This window comes from Melanostigma gelatinosum (assembly GCF_949748355.1).
Source record: "Melanostigma gelatinosum genome assembly, chromosome: 1".
Taxonomy (NCBI): Eukaryota; Metazoa; Chordata; class Actinopteri; order Perciformes; family Zoarcidae; genus Melanostigma; species Melanostigma gelatinosum.
Genome location: NC_136634.1, coordinates 14,017,675 through 14,036,586, shown reverse-complemented (window position 1 = coordinate 14,036,586; position 18,912 = coordinate 14,017,675). Strand labels below are relative to the sequence as shown.

Below are 18,912 nucleotides of genomic sequence, written 5' to 3'. Positions count from 1 at the left end.
TATTTAAAAAAAAGAGATCAGAAGAAGTCCAAACCCCACAAATAAGCCAAAGAGAAAGTCATGATGAGAATTTGTTGTAACATAGATCTTAATTTATTCTGGATCTAATGTAAGCACTTCAGGTTACATGCATATGCACAGATGGACATGTTAGTTAACCGAATACAACAGGTCAGAATGACAAATGACAAAAATACAAGCTGAATGGAATACGGGCAGACAGTTAAACTGTGCAGTCAATAGAACCAATAATTGTGACTTAACTGCCTTACACTTTGTAGCCGTTCTCTTAAATTCACATTAGTTGACTACGGTGGTACTGTTTTAAACAGCCCTTGTGCAATAATTTGCGGAACGTGGGTAAGCGTTTAACTTAACTAAATTGGACCTTGAACAAAAAAATCTGAAGACCGAATAAACAGAAGAAAGATGTGAGGTAGAAGGACAAAAAACATGAAAGCAAAGAGATACACAAAAACCTACCCACGCCAAAATTACTAGAACAGTAAAATGTACAGTCTGGAGTTTAAAGAGAGGATTTCTCTGGCAGCTAACATTACAATAGCCGACCGTCAGTGACCGAGCCTCTCAAAAGATTAACAACAACATTCAATACTAAAGAGCTATACCTGCTCGAACAAAATGTCCCCTTGTGGGAAGAGTTACTTCAATAAAAGGGGTTGTGTTCAAATCTAAATGTCCATCCTTCATCCACCATTGCTTGTCATAAGCAGAGCTGCATAATATTGGCGTTCCAACAACATAACAGTTGAAAAAATCACATTCAGATCAGCATGGTGGCAATCCGGAGAAGAGCTTTTTTTGCTTGGAGTAGGCATCAAAACGACACATGGCATAGTCCTGCAAAACAATATGGTTTACCATGAGGCACGGTTTACTAAAAGCATCTGGTGTATTGAAATAAATGCAGTATGTTGCTCTGCTTACCATGTATCCAAACTCAATCTTGGATATCTTGGCTTGAATGATGGACCACAGCCCCCAGAGGAAATGTGATGCTAATGCGTACCTACAAATCAGAGCAAAAAACAATGGAGACATAACAAAGTCAGGGTTCTGGTGCTTCTGTTGTAAATGTTAACTGTACATAGCGCTGCTGTAAATCATTGGAACACCACGTGTTACCTGTTAGCTTCAATTATCAGGTCCTCTTCCATCTGTGTCTGGTCCATGGTAATGTCAGAGTGTCTTCTCTGCTCTGCCAAATAACCTCTGATAAAATGAAGCTGAAACAAAAAGCAAAATGATTTGCGACATTTTATAAATGTAGTAAGTTGTCATCTGTTGATGATTCATTACATCCTCGTTTGTTCAAGCCCTTTCTATTGCCCTACACAACAGTGCACATTGCTAAATAATCCCTAACTTTGTTTTAGTTTTGTTCCATTCGAGTTTGGTTATCTTTAGACTGTAGTGACATTAGTTTCAGCCATTGGGGGAAAAAAGCTCCAGTATCTAATTTACAAAACAATTGCTTCAGTGTACAGAAATTATGATTTAAATAATTGATATATCTCTTCAACTCAAAATTGCGCTACCATGTTTTACCACTAGATGGCGCTGTGTGGTCAGAGCACTGAATCTGAGCATCACAGGGGAAATGGAAAATCAACTCTACAATCAAACAGTATTCATCAGTGACACAAACAATTGGGAACATTTGTATTAACTGGTAAAATCGTTGATGCTGCATGACTGTAACTATTAAGGTTTGTATTTGAGATCAATATGAAGGCACAGTTTGAAAGTGGGTGGGGTCCGAGCAATGGCGCTGGAAGTCGGGGGTTGAAAATGGGGGAAGGCGCCGTTAGAAAGGTGGACTGTCTTCGTCAGCTGTTAGGGGTTTGGACTGACCTGCTGCTCTCTGGTGGGATAGTTCTCCGGTATGGCTTTGTAGAAGGGCCACTGGTTGTAGGTGTAGTCATACATCCACTCACAGAAATGGTTCCCAAAGTCAAAACCCCTACACAAAAGAAAACATTCTGGTATTGATCTAGAATTGGAGCTCAAACCACTAGTTTCTAAACAAAAGATATCAATGTGGTTGATAAAGAAAAAGAGTTTACACTTTACCTGTAGTTGTAGCTGCTGTACTCAAAGTCGATGAGCATGAGTGTGTCTGTTGGGTGGCGGTCCTCGTCATCCAGCATCAGAATGTTGCCTGCAGCGGCAGAACAAGGAGGTGGGAACATCACCATCATCATCCACACGCTCTTATTTGACCTACCGCGCGGTTTAGACTAAGCGGATAGCTTAGTCTATCTTAGCCTATGAACTATTCAGACTGGTCACCACACACAGGATGATGCATGTGAATTAGTACTGGGCGGTATGACCAAAAATTTGTATCACGGTATTTTTTAAGATTCTGGCGGTTTCACAGTATTTTTATATCGGTTTATAGTGGCTTACTCTACTGTCAGGAGTACATAGAATATAAAAACATGTTAATGTCATCATGTATAAAGGCTTTGCTTATAGGGTGTGCTCGTTTGTTCGTATAATGTTGGGCGAGCAGTTTGGCGGAAGTATTTTCGCCCCGGTAAGACGTACCTTGAATCCAGTGTTTTAAAACCCTTGTGTTGTCCTCCCGACTGCCATACACCTGTTGTCCTCTGGGGTCAACAATGACCCCACCTGTTTTGACTGTTTTTAAAGCATATAGTATAAATTGTCAATCAATTCTGTTTCACACCTTTAGTCGTACTTCAGTCCAACTCATTACCACAAATCGTTGCCTTCATTTTGGAATTTAGGGCCAATAGACCTTGTTTGCATAAAGTAGACCCTGTTTTTGAGTGAAAATACAATGAAACAATAACTTATTTTGCCTTTATATTTTTACTATTTGACTTATCACAGAGAGGTACATATCAAAGTTTAGTGAGGATGCTGTTCTTGAATCATTTGAATTGTTCTAATGGCAGCACATAATCACACCTGTTGTCCTCTGGGGTCAAAAATGACCCCGTCAGGTTTGACTGTTTATAAAGCATACAGTATAAATTATCACCCACCTCTGTGTTTCAACTCCTTAGTCAACTTTATTCAAAGTCATTACCTGACATATAAAACATATCAACATTCATTTCTGCAACATTTAAGCCTCCTGTTACCTTCACATTGACTAACACTTGTTATCCTGGGGTCATTTTTGACCCCAGCAATTTGAACCTGCAGAACATTATTAGAATTAAAATTAGACAACTAGCTCCGACCGCAGCGCCCTCAGCAGCGAACAATATATTTTGCTGCTTGTTGAAGAGCGACAGCAGTTGTTTTCGGCTATGTGAAAAAGGACGGTATGTGAAAAATTCATCATACGGGTAATTAAAACTGGTATACCACCCAGCACTAATGTAAATGTGAGCTATTTCTATTAATACCTACACCCCAGCCTTCCTTGACTTGCAATGCGACAGTGAAGCCAGCGGGCTGATCAATCAACCCAGACAAGAGGTGTGACGATACAAGAGGAACGAGGATCTGTTTTTACCTTCCTGGACGTCATTGTGGCAGAACACCACTGGCGATGGAGTCGCTGCCAGCAACGCACTGTTATGGCGACGAGAGCCAGATGAACAGAGTGGGTGATGACAGAAAGATATTGTCAGTGTTGCATTCACAGATTATTATTACTGGTTCATGAGAAATTAGGCCACAATAAAAGATCTTCACTTTTATATCTGTGTAGTTACTATGACCTAGAACATACTAACTACACGGAGGCAACGACACAATGTCACGTTATCTAAAAACTGGGGGGGTGACAAAAATCTAAATTCTTGTGTAAGCAAAAGAAAAGATGTATTCGAATCAGACACGTCTTTAGATGACTGCTGCAATAAGACAGGGGATTTCCATGCAGACCGCTACATATCTACAAGATAACAAATGTTCTCATAGATAACACTGACAACAAACACCGGGCTGATGTTCTGCCGAGGTCAGACTGCCTGGAGGACTGATGTCGTGGAGGCACTGGGACAAAGGTCAGCCATTAGACTGAAACCAAAGATGCAACAAATCTCAAACTATAACCCTTACAGCCTTCTTCATGTAGCATATACATTTTCAAATAAATATACATCATGTTTAAGTCCCAATGGGTACGTTTCATGACATTTAGTTTGAATACGCCACACGTTGGATGAATAGAAGAGAATGTAGCCGAGCATATGCTAGATAGCAAGGTACCCAATGTCTCACAATGGTTTTCAGAATCAGGTTCTACGGGTTATTTTGAAGCCCTATTGGAATTACAAAATGTCAACAAACACATTTAACTGTTTAGTTTCCCTCCCCTGTTCCTTTAATCACCTGGGACACGACGATAAATCGTGTTTGTTTTTCGTGGCCTTCCAGCATCAGTAGTTGAATAAGTTAAACTGCCACCCTGTCTAAAGTCTAGATGGAAATTTGTGTAAATACACAAAATACAAACAGTAAGAACAGCATCAACAGCGTGTAACTTAGAGTAAGCAACATGACCAACCATCTTGTTAACACTTGTTAGTCTTTCCTTAACTGTACCTGCCACAACTTTAGGGCTTTATGTACCGGTACAGCACATGTACAAAGTCACTCCATGCAATAAACAGCATTTGTGAACTGTGCCCCAACTCACCGGAGGCTCTCCAGCTCAGCAGGCATGTCCAACTTCATCAGCTTCTTGTACTTCTTCACATGTGCTTCACGCAGGAAAGTGAGGGACATCACTTGATCCATGTATCTAATGGAGGGGAAAAAAAACAGACAGTATGATTAATCAATAAAAAACAGGCAGTTTTAGCAAAAGACATACAGCGATTTCAGGTTTCCGTACTTGTTAATGGTCCCAAAGAGCCACTTAGGCTCTTTGTTAAAGGGCATGCTCATTTCATGGAAACGGGCCAACTTGGTGGCAATCTCAGTTGATATGGCTGGATTTGACAGTTGATCCGTGCGCATGCGAGTATTCTGTAAAAACAGAGAAATACAGATTATACAGATGCTTCCTCTACATTAGGAACTAGATCAAGTAAATACACTAGGAGCTTTAAATCTACACACGTGATGGAGTTACACAGGCAACTAAACAGTTTATAAGAGAAGATAATCCTATGTTAGTCCCGCAGCGGGGACATTTACAGGGTTACAGCAGCATAGTGGATAGTGAATATTAAACAAGTAAAAAAGTAAAGAAAATCCACAATACCTAAAACTATAACTAAAAAAAATAAAAATAAAATATATATATACACAGACACATATATAATTGTTGTATTTTTAAAGATGTGTTCAATAGAATCTGCACATTGTAGGTCAACCCTTAATGTTGAATGAATTATACAATGCATTTTTATCTTATGAAAGTCAAGGATACACGTCACTATGTCGCCACATTTTAGGTGTGTATTCATACCGGAAGGTACTGTTCCAAGCGTCCTTCAGGGAAGATGCCGTAAAGTTTTGGTCCGAGAGTTCGTTCCGCCAGGATTGCAAACATCACGCTCTCCAACACCAGGGAGTCCACTCCCTGTATGACAGGAAGACAGTCAGACACAGTGTGATGCTCTTTTAGTTCATACGGCCATGTGAAGGAAAATTACACTGCTACGGTAGATTGACTACAATGACGGTATACAATTTTCTCCCCATGATAATGGTGAAATAACTTACTGGAGGACCCCCTACTAGGCAGACCAACCTGTAAGATGGCACCATAGACTCTGAGGAGCACCTGGTGAGGTTCCTCTCCCACACAGTGTACATGGTCCGGCAAACTACACAGGTACAGCAGATTACTCAGTCCACCGCTGCAAAGGAAAAACACCAGGGTTATCCCATCAGAGCAAAGTAAATTCAACCCCACAGAATCTAGTAACACAACACCAGTAGATCGCTCTTAGAAGGATTTTATTGGGAGCTATGGCATCAACTTCTATCTAACTATTTTGCCATCAAGTGACTGATCATTTGCATGACTTATTTAGCCGTGCCACACTACACTACAGAATATGCTCTTAAAATGTCTGCATTTTATTACTGTATTTTATTTGTTGCACTGCTTTTTATTGTTTTAATGACGGTTTTTAATGTTTCAATGATTGTTCTTAATTTTTTTAAATCTCCTTTTCGTTTGCCTTGTTTTGATGCTTTTAATGGATTTATGTGAAGCACCTTGTTGTTGAAATGTGCTATACAAATAAACTTGCCTTGCCTTACAACTAGGGGTGTAACGGATCACAAACCTCACGGTTCGGTTCGGATCACGGTTCAGGAGTCACGGTTCGGATCATTTTTCGGATCAACAAAGAAAAGGGGAGACAAATATAACTTTGCTTTCCATTTATTAATTAAAGAACTTCAAGAACACTTAAAGCAAAGAACTTTGGGCTATAGTCTTACATGAAAACAAAAATCTTGAAGATGTCCAATTTGAAACAAAATGAAATAAATAAATAAAAATACATTCACGAATTCTGTTAAGTTTAAGTGCAACATGAGGTATGTTGATATCCTCGTCCTTTCATCAATATTGAAAGAAAGAAACAGCCAGTGAGCTAGCTTCCACTGATTACACTGAACCGAACTTGGCTCATCAAAGTCACTTTCCGATAGTATTTAGACATATAAACGTCCATATATATTCATGAAATTTGACACATAGATTATTTGATATGTATGAATTAATATTATTTACGTTTGGTTGGCAATCGCCGAAGAAAATGACAGCGTAATGACCGGAAAGGGCGTCACGACGGAATCGTTCGAGACAGGCCGACCGAGGCAGGCCATCGTTACGTTACAACTCCGTTATATCTGTTCACTGACACTCTGCATTGATATCCGGGAACTTGTTACTTGAAAAGGACACCATGACACCACTACTTACAACCCATATATATTATACTACTGTCCATGTATATATCCCACCCACAGTGTGTGTTCATATCTATACAACTGCAAATGTATATCGCCTGCTTGCTACAGATGTAAATACGTTTTTCCTACTGCATATAGTGCATTCATATCACACCGTTCTTACTGTAGATAGCCTTTCTTAGCGTATGTATATCCACCATACTGATGAGGTAAAGAAGTAAGCCTACTGCAAGCTGCAATTGCCATTATTTACCTGACGATGCTGATTTGAAAATCACCCTCTTTGATGGTCTTCCAAGACCCTGACAGAAAGTCTCGACACCAAGTAAACGCCCTGCCCCTGGTGTCCCGGTCGACCTCCTCGGTTCTCCCATCGCTGAACGCCTCTGCCTCCGAGTCGTCATCACAGTTTGCCGCCAACAGGGGACTCGGGGTCCTCGCGTTTCGCTCGTTGACGAGGAGCGTACTTACCGCTCGTGTCTTCTCCGCCGGAGGATCCCCAGCTTCTGTTGTGACAGTCGGGATGTTGCCGAGAAGGCCCGACCCTTGCGTCTCCGCTCTGCTGCTGGTGGTTACATTTCGACTCGACTGCATCGTGAGTTCCCGGGCGAAAAGTAAAGGAAGACCGGTGTGAAATGCCGGTCTGAACCAGCATAAGGGACTCACTGTTAACCGCAGTTCACTTGTTAGGCTACTTAGCCGGAAAAGCGAAACATAGCGGTATGGTTTCAGCCTCATGGGGGGCGGTTTACGACAGACGACTGTTCCTATTCGCACGCGCAGTAACAAGTATTTTGCACTCAGTGTTCGATGTCCAATCACAAACAGTTTGATTCCGTGTTCGATTGTTCAGCTCATTGGCCGTTGCGAGGTGGTGACTTTGTACGTCAGCTTCCCGGTATGCTGAAGGCTTCTGGGAAATGGAGTGTTTTCGGCGTAGATACATCCTTGTGGTTTCATAGAAAATGTAATGAATAATTTTGTTTTTGGTACAATCATGGGTCTGTGAGTAATGTTATAGATTACATTACAGCCTACGATAGTCCACTGAGAGATGTGGTTTTATGGTAAATGCAAGTTCTGAACGTGTTTTAGGTTTTGAGTTGGATTATTAATAAACTCATATAGGCCTGCCGTTTTAAAAACAAATGGGGAAGGTTAGAGAACAGTACGAAAACATTTTTTTCTCTAATTTTCACAGTGTGATCCCTTAAATTAATTCCAACACCCCCTTTGGAGGCCCTGACCCCAAGGTTGGGAACCATTGTTGAACCACCTATTATGTAAATTCTTCTTTTCTTTATATTTATTCATATTACTGTGAATTATTGTCTTAAAATAATGTTATACGTTTATATTTTAATTTACAACTGTATTAATTAATAAATACAAACTACTGTTTGTTTCGTTCTTTGTGATGTGTTAAGCATATTTATTTTTCCCTGTATTATAGGCCTAACTGCTTTAAGGTGTAGCATGAGTGGTAGTTAAATGTGCAAAGGCATTCAAGAACACTGACATTGTCCTTTAAAGACTTTGAAAACACACAGGATAAGATACAAGTTCTACATTCCAATCAATCACAAATTACTTTAATGTTGTATTAGCTTAATGCAAGATGTAAATATAGGGCTAAGTCAGCTGGTTTATTTAATTAGTGGTTTCAGTTTATTCAGAAATTTAAATTGACATCACTCCATAATGGAAAGCTTTTTGACAGCCACTAAATTGTCTCTTTATTTTGGTTCCCTCACATTACTGTCAGAACACAACGCAGCATCTTATCTGACCTTCTGGATGTTAAGAACTTCATGAAGCATAGTCATATGTATTTTCTATCATAATATGATTGCTTTTAGGCTACCTCTGTGAGGTCACAAGGAAAAAATGTATCTGAATGAAATGGTATAAGACCAGACCACATAATTCAGCAATTTAGAGATTTATTTGACACTCAATCACTGTTTAGTAAGCTTCTGGAACAGATATTTCATGATCAATTTCTGTCTGCATGCTATTACTGGATACTGCTTGAGTTGATGAGGACAAGCTCTTTACTGCTAACCAAGGTGCTGTCAGCTCTGGAGCCTCCATGGCTTGAAGCAGCAACGTCTCTCCCTGTGTACAATACATGGCAATGGTCAGTTGCTGTCAGACTTGAGGTTAAGACACAAGATGATGCACATAAAACCCTTTAGGTGAGAATATGTTCAGCTAAGAGTTTCTCTTGATTTTTATACCACAAACCGTGTTGTTCCTGTATAACACTTGAAAAGCACAATGTATTTAGCTCCCCATATTAATTTTAGTCATAAAAAAGGGCAATAGACTTCAGACTAACACCATATTAATGGTGTATATATCATCAAAGTATATACCATACTACTTACTCTTTCTGAAGCACCTGGGTTCACAATTATTTCCAAGAGTGGGTTGGCACACAGCTGTGTCACAGTGGATATACACCTAGTAAAAAATAAATGTATCGTTTAAAAATAATGAAATAAGGTGATATTGAAAATAATATAAAAACTAAACTCAGCTCACAACTTTTTTCTTAGATAGCTGGATCCTATACCTTTTCGTGGAGAGGAACCATGATCTCTGGATTTCCAGTCGTTTTCTTGCTAGGATGGCTAGCTACAGAAGTTACAAATGTGAACATCTTGAAAACGAAATGTTTGTGGTGGGTTGGGTACAAGATATCTGGGGAATTCACGGGGATCAAGACAGTCTGGTAACGGTCATCACGGTATGGGCAGCTGTGGCAAGAAGAGAGAGTGTAGAATAGGGACTGAGTATAACATAAAAAAATCTACAATAAATCACTATTTTCAAGTAAAATCAACAGTCTTACCCGTCAATCAGCAAGTCCCACTGAGGAAGACTATGAGCGTAGGGGTTAGAAGTTGCCCAGCATCTTCCAAGAGTCAAGACAAGGTTGGGATCAGTCCTCTCCAGCATTCGGACTTCAACGTACACAGGATCCCTGAGCACCTTTGTGACGGGGTAGTCAGAATCCACGTAAAAGGAGTTGTAGGCCACGTCCTCTGCTCAAGCAGAAAGAATGGGTGATGACACACTCACAGCAAAATGAAAGAAACTGCACGAAATGTACCTCCTTCACACTGACCTTCCACACAACCCTTCATAGTACACTGTCCATTGCCCAGCCTCAGCTCCACGCGCAGAGGTCCAGGAGCTGCAACTGGGGGTGGTGGAGGAACAAGGCTAACCTCAACGACCAGAGCCTCAATCGAGGTGCCGACATATCTACACTGGATAATCAGCCTGAGACAAGGAATGAGGTCTATGTCAGTCAGTCAGAAAACCATTGGAGTTTGTCTTGTAAAATGTCACAATTAACTAACCCTAACCCATTGTAGTGACTTCAAAGCCAGTTTACTGTATCCTCTGGATACCACTGAATTGTCTGAAAACTTAAAGCCTTAGCTGAGCAGTAGAAATCGCAATAGTTTTTGTTGTGACCACTCAGTGTTAAAGAAAGAAAGAAAAACATACTCATATTGGCTGTCCCTGGTAATTATTCCGTAGGGTCCCATAGCGACTTCATATGTGGAGGACATCCTGTTCGAATAGATAAGAATCCCAGGCTCCTCCTACAGTAAATTGACAGTATTTCAATCTTTATAACTACTGGAAAAAAATTAATACCAATCAAATTGAACAGTCAAATGAGTTGCAACCCTTACACTCTTGACAGTGCCGCAGGCAGTGACAGGGAACTGGTATATGGCAAAAGCTGAAGTGGTGCCAACAGGACTGCAGTTTTCATCATTTCCAAGGAAAGAAATTGAGTCTAACTCGAGGTAGGGTAGTGTGGCGTCTCTGGCCACCACCACAATAATGTGGCCGTCCTTGGTGCACTGAAGAGTCACTGAGAACAACACATTTGAAAGCAAAGATGAGTGCTCATGCTATTCTCTTTGTAGATATCTATGTAATTCTGAAAGGAATAGAAAAATGCTTACCAGCTTTGCCATAAAAGCAACTTTGTCCATCAAAGCAGCAGTTTAGACCACCACAAGCTAAAGCAGTGGTGCCAGGAGCTCCACACGGTATCTTGTGTTGATCAGCCACTTCACAACTTTGAACTGGATCTGTCACATGCTGAGGGATGGGAGACACCTGAGGCTTCCACGAAGACGGATGCTGGGGATTCTGTGGATTCTGTGGAGTCACCTGAGGTTTCGGGGGCCACGGATTCTGTGGATTCTGTGGAGTCACCTGAGGTTTCGGGGGCCACGGATTCTGTGGATTCTGTGGAGTCACCTGAGGTCTCGGAGGCCACGGATTCTGTGGATTCTGTGGATTCTGTGGAGTCACCTGAGGTTTCGGGGGCCACGGATTCTGTGGATTCTGTGGAGTCACCTGAGGTCTCGGGGGCCACGGATTCTGTGGATTCTGTGGATTCTGTGGAGTCACCTGAGGTTTCGGGGGCCACGGATTCTGTGGAGTCACCTGAGGTTTCGGGGGCCACGGATTCTGTGGAGTCACCTGAGGTTTCGGGGGCCATGGATTCTGTGGCTTAGTGTGCTGCACCTGAGCATCAGCCAGATAGCCAATCATGGCAACTGCCAGAAGACAACCACAAATCAACTTCATTGCCATGGCTTCACAGCACAGTGAACACCAGCTGCTGTGAAAAATATAATGCGAATTCGCTGTTTTATAAGGTATTGGTCATGTTGACTTGTTGATGACCCGCACCCGATTTGCCAGCCTCAACTGCCAATCAAATGCTCCAGTTACTGTTTGGTGTCTGGTGATGCAAGGAAGAGATTGGCCAAAACAAAGTGAGAACACAGAACAAATTACAGGAATTTCAGAGGTATTGCATTACAAGATTATAACGGTACACATCATTTTAAACTTCTTATTGCATGGAGATGAATATTTATTGATGAGTATGTAATACATGCTTGTTACAAAGAGCTTGCAGATTGTTATTGATCCTGAATGAAAGAAATTCCAACTTGTTTATGCAATTTCCAAAGAAGAACCTTCACAGGGTCTGTATGACCTACAATGTGCAGGTCACTCTGTATTTGTGCAGCGTGACAAAACAAATACATCTTCTTTTCACTAAGTGTACTTGCCATTGCTGAAAATTTAGATTTTAAAATCAAATTTAATCGAGAAGTATTCAGAATAACCTAGATTAGCATTTCAATTTGTCCAGTTTAAAGAAGAAGTAAAGTGGTTGGAGTAAGCAGGCAGTCTGTGGGTATATGGCAAGTCTTTCCATGTTGAATAGCTTGACAGGATCCACATTCCACATATTAGATGGTAATATATTCATGACTTTAGATGTAACTCAAACTAAATAGTCTCGCAATACCAATGAGCAACATGTAGAGAAGTTGATGTATTACGATGACCATTATTGAAAGTTACATTCTTGGTCTTCCTTGCTATCTTTCAGAGGATTTGTTTTGACATAATCCGGATGTGTGATGTAATACACTGTATTAACACATTTACTACATTCACTTGTTTTAAGTTGAAATGTGACTATGGCAACCATAGTAACATGAAACATGAATTATTGTCTCTTCACATAACAATGGGGTACAGACAAGAATATATATATATAATAACATACTAATTTCTATGCCAGTTAAGATGTGTATGTCTTTATATTTCTTCAGACTTTTGAAGAATCTCTCGACGTCATAATTAAAGAAATGCACGTTGGGCTGTTGACACAAAGGACTTTTGCATGATATATTTCGTTTGGAAGTCTCAAATGTGGCTGTGGTAGTAGAGGAGAAGAACTTCCCACATGAGCTCAGAGATTGCCAAGCTATTGGGCGCAAACTACTGCTTACTGCATAATATGAAGTACTACTTTGAGTTCCTTCAGGGGGTTATCATGAACATTAAACCAGACCAATGCTCAGCAAGAATCCATGGGCTCAGACATAAACCGCTCAGATATTGCCTGTAAACAAATGAATGCATATCAAGCCCCTACTAGGAGGAAGCTGTTATTTTGGACTTTTGCATTGTTCTTCGCATAAACACTGTTCATGTTTTTATCAGGTTTGTACAGATATGGAGAAAGCAAGTCAAGTATGGATGACAAATTAAAAGGTGAAAAACCTCACACACTGTTCTGAACTGTAGGTTTGGTAGTTTAAACCTGTAACCTTTTGTGAGGCATCTTTGTTTCATAACAAAGACAAACCAAATTTTTTTAGCAATGTGTTAATTCTCCTATTCCCAGTTTTGAAAGTATATGATTAACTCATCCGCTTTTTGATACTTTATCACACAACATTTTCTTCTTTTTTGTATTGAAATTTCATGAACCTGATGTAATTATATTAATTTGTTTCATTGTACAATCCACTCCACCTGTCTGTCTGTCTACAACCCCACCTTCTGTCTGCCCCTCATTTCCTCCACTTGAGGGCCCGGCCTGTTCATTGCTGCTTGCAGCTTTAAATACTTTAAATAAATTGCTTTTTAGAAATGAAATAAAGACATCCTTAGTTGAAAGTAGGGCTGAATAGATAATACATCCTAATGATAATAATGATAATAATAATAATAATAATAATAATGATGATAATAACAATAATAATAATAATAATAATAGATATCTGAGATATAGTTTGATAAATGATGACAGTTCCATATGCTACATTTTCATCAGGATGCTGTGATGTAATCAATTTGCAAAAAAGTGTTATTGTCAGTTTCTCCAATAGGCTAAAGAGTCCTCTTTGTAGGCTATGACTGGATATCTTTAACTGATGCGGAGGAGAGAATAATCCTTAAAACCTGGATCGACTTTTAGTAATGCCACTGCATGACTCGTCTGTGTTAAAATCATTTGTCATGAAATCCCTTGGCCAGAGACTTCAGTTTTAAATCCTTTCATTCAGTGCTCCGCACAGCGCAGCCATGACGTAAGCACCCTCTTCAACAAACAGTTAAGTGATGTCGTCAAATCATGTAACAGCCAATCTTTTTTTTTTCTATCCATACATGCAGCTTACCCCTTACTGGTAGGGTCAAATTTGACCCGTTTTGACATTTGACAGCAGTAAAAATACCCTAAACGTCATTCTTTTAGCCTGACCCAAAACACACAAATGACAATTAAATGATATGCTTTCGTACAGGTGCTACAAGTTTTTGCACACTGAGGCTGTTTCGGGTCAAATTTGACCCGTATCTATTGAGATGGATTTTAGATCCACCAGTTTGGGTCAAATCAAGGAAAATGGTGGTTTTAGGGACTCTTGAAACTGTGAAACTGTACAGTCTGTGTATTTTTTATGGGACAGTGGTGACAGAGTTCAAGGGGCACCTCGACACTGTCACGAGAACTATCTGTGTTCCCACGACATTTGCCCAGGTTCCCGCAGAGACAGACACCTGCTGGTCTTTGAAGTGGCATGGGGGAGCCTCGAAACAGTGAAATAGTAAAACAGCACAGGAGAAGCATTTTATTTTGTAATGTTTTGTGTTCTAAGTGGTAAATGTTGAATTAATATTGATAATTATGATTTCTTATGATATAGCAGTGAGGACAGCGTTTAATGGTTGCAATGATTAAACATTTACATTATAAATTCCAACAGTTCCAGAATGCTCATGCCATTTTCAAATTCAATACAATATATTTAAGTCATTATGGCTTTCATGTTTCTATGTCTTATGTAAAACAGGACATGATAATGTGTAATAGTAGATGTTTTTGTCCAAAAACGAATGTTGTAAAACTTAAAAAATACACTGTCCCTGCTCTCTGAAACATTTATTAAGGATTAATCATACATTTATTCATGAGACATGGGCTATTTAGACATTCTAAATAGATCTGTAGTTTAAAATTTGGTATAGACACTTACTATGAGGGAATTCTTGGTCTGGGTCAAAATTGACCCGAACCATGAAGGCATTACATATAAACAGTAGACAGATAGGACAAAAATAGAAAAATACTTGTGGCGTTGGGCCTGATGTGTTTAAAATTTGTATATTCAGCCTGCTCAATACATTGTTGTGCACCCCTAATGTTTACATTGGGCCTGCTCACATAAATCAAGTGCCCTTCTACGGATTTAAATCTGCCCCCGGTCTGGTTGGAGCCTTATTGATTTGCAGTCTTTCACACAATGTTCTTTGGCAAATAAAATGAGTTTGACATGCTGAGGGCAAGTAGACCTAACCCAGGGTCAGCATAATGTTTTTGTGACCGCTACTTTCTGAGTACATGTCAACCAACTCTTTATCTTTTCTTACTTTCTTGAACAAAAATACATTTTAATGAATGAAATTAATTAAAATTAAAATGACCCTAATTTGTGTCAGCACATGAATGGTTTTGTGTTTATTTCTACACACTGCTTGTTCATTCTTGGCACAGTGGCATTGTATGCATTCAAATAATGAATAATCTAAACCCAGCTAATGATGCCTCATCAGAATTGTATCACTTTTGATCAACAGCTGCAATAATTTCATTGGCGGAGGTTTACTCTCATCAGGTATGATGGGGATTGGCCAACAGAAGGGGCGGGAATGTAATGGAAGTAAACATGCTCACTCTATTATAAAAGTAGGTGCACATTTCCATCTTTCTTACGGCACCTAGTGAACTGTGCAGGTCACTTGTTGTTGTGAAGCCATGGTGATGAAGTGTACTGCTGTGTGCCTTATGGCACTGACCTTGCTTGGCAGCTTCTGTGATGCTCAATACCAGAAGCCAAAACTGGATCCCCAACAGACGAGGCAGACATTTGAGAAACCTCTTACCTGGAAATACCCTACAGATCCCAAGCCTGAGATCCCAGTCGATGTGCCTTTCGAGCTGAGACATCCTGTTCCTACTGCAACTGTTGCTGTCGATTGCAGAGAGAAGATTGCTCATGTGGAAGTCAAGAAGGACCTGTTTGGGACAGGCCAGTACATCAATCCTGCTGACCTTACTCTGGGAAACTGTGGTGCTGTCGCAGAGGACACTAATGCTCAAGTGTTAATTTTTGAGGCGGAACTGCATGATTGTCTCAGCGCATTAGCGGTAAGCACAATGAAGATGCCAGTCACTGAAAAAGAACTAAGAAATTGTAAGGAATATTAATTCAAACTTTGGTTTGTTTGTTTGTACTAATATTTATTTAGATGACAGAAGACTCCATCATCTACACCTTCATGCTGAACTATGTTCCCCGACCTCTGGGGGGCTCTCCTGTCATAAGGACCAGCCAAGCTGCTGTAATTGTTGAATGCCACTACCCAAGGTATGTCGACTATCAGTTAGAGATGTGGTAATAAACAGGCAAACAAAATTAATAAATGAATAACCTAGAGTCACATAAAAATCTTAAACTGATATGGTATCGATTTCCCTTGGCAAATCCAGTAACCATGATCACCAAATCTGATTAGTGCATTCCAATGGCAGATGCACAATAATGCGAGGATTACTTCAGTCTGCATTCTCAGGAAACATATTTAATCCTTTAGGAAGCACAATGTGAGCAGCCATGCTCTTGATCCCCTGTGGATCCCATTCTCTGCGGTTAAGGTAGCAGAAGAATTCTTATACTTCACCCTGAAACTCATGACTGGTGAGTAAGAGTAACAATTTATATGCACATTTTAGCTTTTGTAGAACTGTGATTTTAAGTATATATGTATGTAAACATGCCTAAAATGTCATTATCTCATTGCACAGACAACTGGCAGTATGAGAGGCCAAGCTACCAGTATTTCCTGGGAGAAGTCATAAATATTCAGGCTGTCGTCAAGCAGTACTTCCACGTGCCCCTCCGTGTTTATGTGGACAGCTGCGTAGCTACTCTATCACCTGATATGACCTCCAGCCCCAGATATGCCTTCATTGAACACTATGGGTAAGGTACTTTAATGGTTTAATTGAAGTTGTTCTGTACAGTGTGAACAAATCATCACAAACACATTTATTTTGCACCTCTAATGTTAATTTGTATTTTTTCTCTGCATGCAGGTGTTTGCTTGATGGTAGGATCACAGGCTCTGACTCTAAGTTCATGCCTCGGTCTGCAGACAACGCTCTTCAGTTCCAGTTGGAGGCATTCAAGTTCCAGGGTTCTGAAAGTGGAATGGTGAGCATTTAATCATTTCTGTTATACATCAAATTCATTAGAAATACATCAAATAATGATCTAAACCCTTTATTATTCTCACAGCTCTACATCACCTGCCACTTGAAAGCAACATGTGCTACCCATCCCATCGATGAAACTCATAGAGCTTGTTCCTGGAACAACGGGTGAGTCTGCAGGTGTGCATGATAAAGTGTGATTGGAGGATTGATATGGTATTTACTGCCTGCATCTCTCTTTCTTAGATGGAGTGAGGCCAGCGGGATTAATGGAGTTTGTGGCAGCTGTGAAGTCCCCGGATTGGGACATCCACCTACCACCACCAAGCTCCAGACTTTTGGAAGGAAGGCTCGCGATGTGTCCGAAAGTGAAGGTATGTTACTGAAAAATAGATTGCCTAAAGCATTTAATATTAGATGAGGGAAATTGAAGTCAACATATTTTTTTTACACCATTGTTGATGTTATGTTACCATCATCATGATAAGTGAGGCAGTCACAGTGGTGCATAATGTGACACATGTCTTTTGTCCTACTTTCTAGTTGTCGAATGGGAAGGCGATGTCACCCTGGGTCCCATCCCCATTTCAGAGCGGGTGATGGTTTAACTCAATTCCCTGCAATGGCTATGGCCATCAAAATAAACAGCCTCAATGGTTCAGAACTGTCTGTATGTTATTCACTTGCTTCTTGTTAATAGTTGAAAATAACCACATTTACTCCATTAATTGTCATCAACATTTGACATATCAAGAACATAATAAAAGCGTAAGAACCAGAAGAAGATTAAAGTGTAACTTGCTTTATTTTGTCATCTGTTTAATGCTACATAATACATATGGAACACATCTCTCCAGTTCTTAGACTGTAAATCCTACCATTTGATGGAAATAAAAGTGTGTGAGAAGCTTGTGACGTTCATTGGATAGAACCATCACAGAAAAGGCAGACCTTTTGCTATTTTATCTTAAACTGGACACTGACCCATAAGTAAATAACTAGAAAAATAAAATAGACTATTTATTATCAGTAGACATCATAAAGTTAATAGCCAATTGAATAAATTAGACAAATGATTAATAAAAATGAAAGTTGAACGTAAAAACGACTTCATCACGGTTTGTTGGTTTAATCGCTTAGTAAATCCTGTTAAGTCTAAGAGCAATACAAATGCAATTGCCTTGTTAAAGGCTCGTCAGCGTTTCAATCAGTGAGTTAATATGTACCGCCCCCATGTGGCAAAGATGGTAAACTGCAGTTGAGCAATACACAGTACTCTTCAGTACCACAGTCTGTGAACAGCTCCACACTACAACATGTACACAGTACAACACAACACAACACAGTACAACATGTACACAGTACAACACAACACAACACACTACAACATGTACACAGTACAACACAACACAACACACTACAACATGTACACAGTACAACACAACACAGTACAGCATGACGCCTTTAAAGTCTGAGGTGTGATTCACTGATTGATTGTTCACTGTGATCCAGTGGTAAATAAAAGGAAAATAAAACTGCAACCATCTGCTGAATTAAAGCAATGCCAATCACATGTATTTTTCTGGAGAGAAAAAAGATATTAACTATAGGGCTGTATTCTTTATGGCGTATTGTGATGAATGGTAAATCTAATGTCCAAAATGAATGACAATTGAATTCCGGAAATGAAAACGTGCTTTTAGACCTTCCATAATACCACATCGATTATTATTTGTATGATAACATATACGTTGCAGTATAAACACTGTAAAGTGGCATATATTGTTTTTAATTCCTTATTCCACAGTGAAACTAAAACATAACGTTTTATATGCAGCACCAAATGTGTTTTGTATCTTACACTGTGGGATTTTCGTTGAGCATTTTATTTTCTGGCACTT

At 39.8% G+C, this 18,912-nt stretch overlaps 3 protein-coding genes across 4 annotated transcripts; 1 reads left to right on the top strand and 2 right to left on the bottom strand.

Moving 5' to 3' along the window:
- Positions 1–86: 86 nt before the first annotated feature.
- On the bottom strand, positions 87–7,651 carry chkb (choline kinase beta). 2 transcript variants are annotated; one of them, XM_079272955.1, is made up of 12 exons: positions 7,142–7,651; positions 5,711–5,819; positions 5,426–5,539; positions 4,847–4,980; positions 4,649–4,753; positions 3,518–3,576; positions 2,575–2,667; positions 2,095–2,182; positions 1,876–1,984; positions 1,147–1,247; positions 949–1,030; positions 87–861 (listed from the first exon to the last, which is right to left on the bottom strand). In XM_079272955.1, exons 1-12 carry the CDS (start codon positions 7,624–7,626, stop codon positions 790–792), a joined length of 1,551 nt encoding a protein of 516 aa, XP_079129081.1. In that variant the 5' UTR covers positions 7,627–7,651; the 3' UTR covers positions 87–789. The 2 variants fall into 2 exon arrangements, with proteins under 2 accessions (XP_079129081.1, XP_079129082.1); XM_079272956.1 differs by lacking the exon at positions 2,575–2,667.
- Positions 7,652–8,905: 1,254 nt separating this feature from the next.
- Positions 8,906–11,478, bottom strand: LOC306784157 (zona pellucida sperm-binding protein 4-like; the record flags this gene model as incomplete). The annotated part of the gene is made up of 8 exons (XM_079278009.1): positions 8,906–9,006; positions 9,279–9,354; positions 9,467–9,650; positions 9,746–9,938; positions 10,022–10,179; positions 10,411–10,508; positions 10,602–10,786; positions 10,881–11,478. 8 exons carry the CDS (start codon positions 11,476–11,478, stop codon positions 8,906–8,908), a joined length of 1,593 nt encoding a protein of 530 aa, XP_079134135.1.
- A 4,075-nt stretch (positions 11,479–15,553) lies between these two features.
- LOC306784148 (zona pellucida sperm-binding protein 3-like) lies at positions 15,554–17,619 on the top strand (the record flags this gene model as incomplete). Its single annotated transcript, XM_079277997.1, has 8 exons — positions 15,554–15,946; positions 16,048–16,166; positions 16,393–16,496; positions 16,604–16,781; positions 16,895–17,012; positions 17,097–17,179; positions 17,258–17,385; positions 17,555–17,619. The coding sequence occupies 8 exons, from the start codon at positions 15,554–15,556 to the stop codon at positions 17,617–17,619; spliced, it is 1,188 nt and encodes a 395-aa protein (XP_079134123.1).
- Between the last annotated feature and the right edge of the window lie 1,293 nt (positions 17,620–18,912).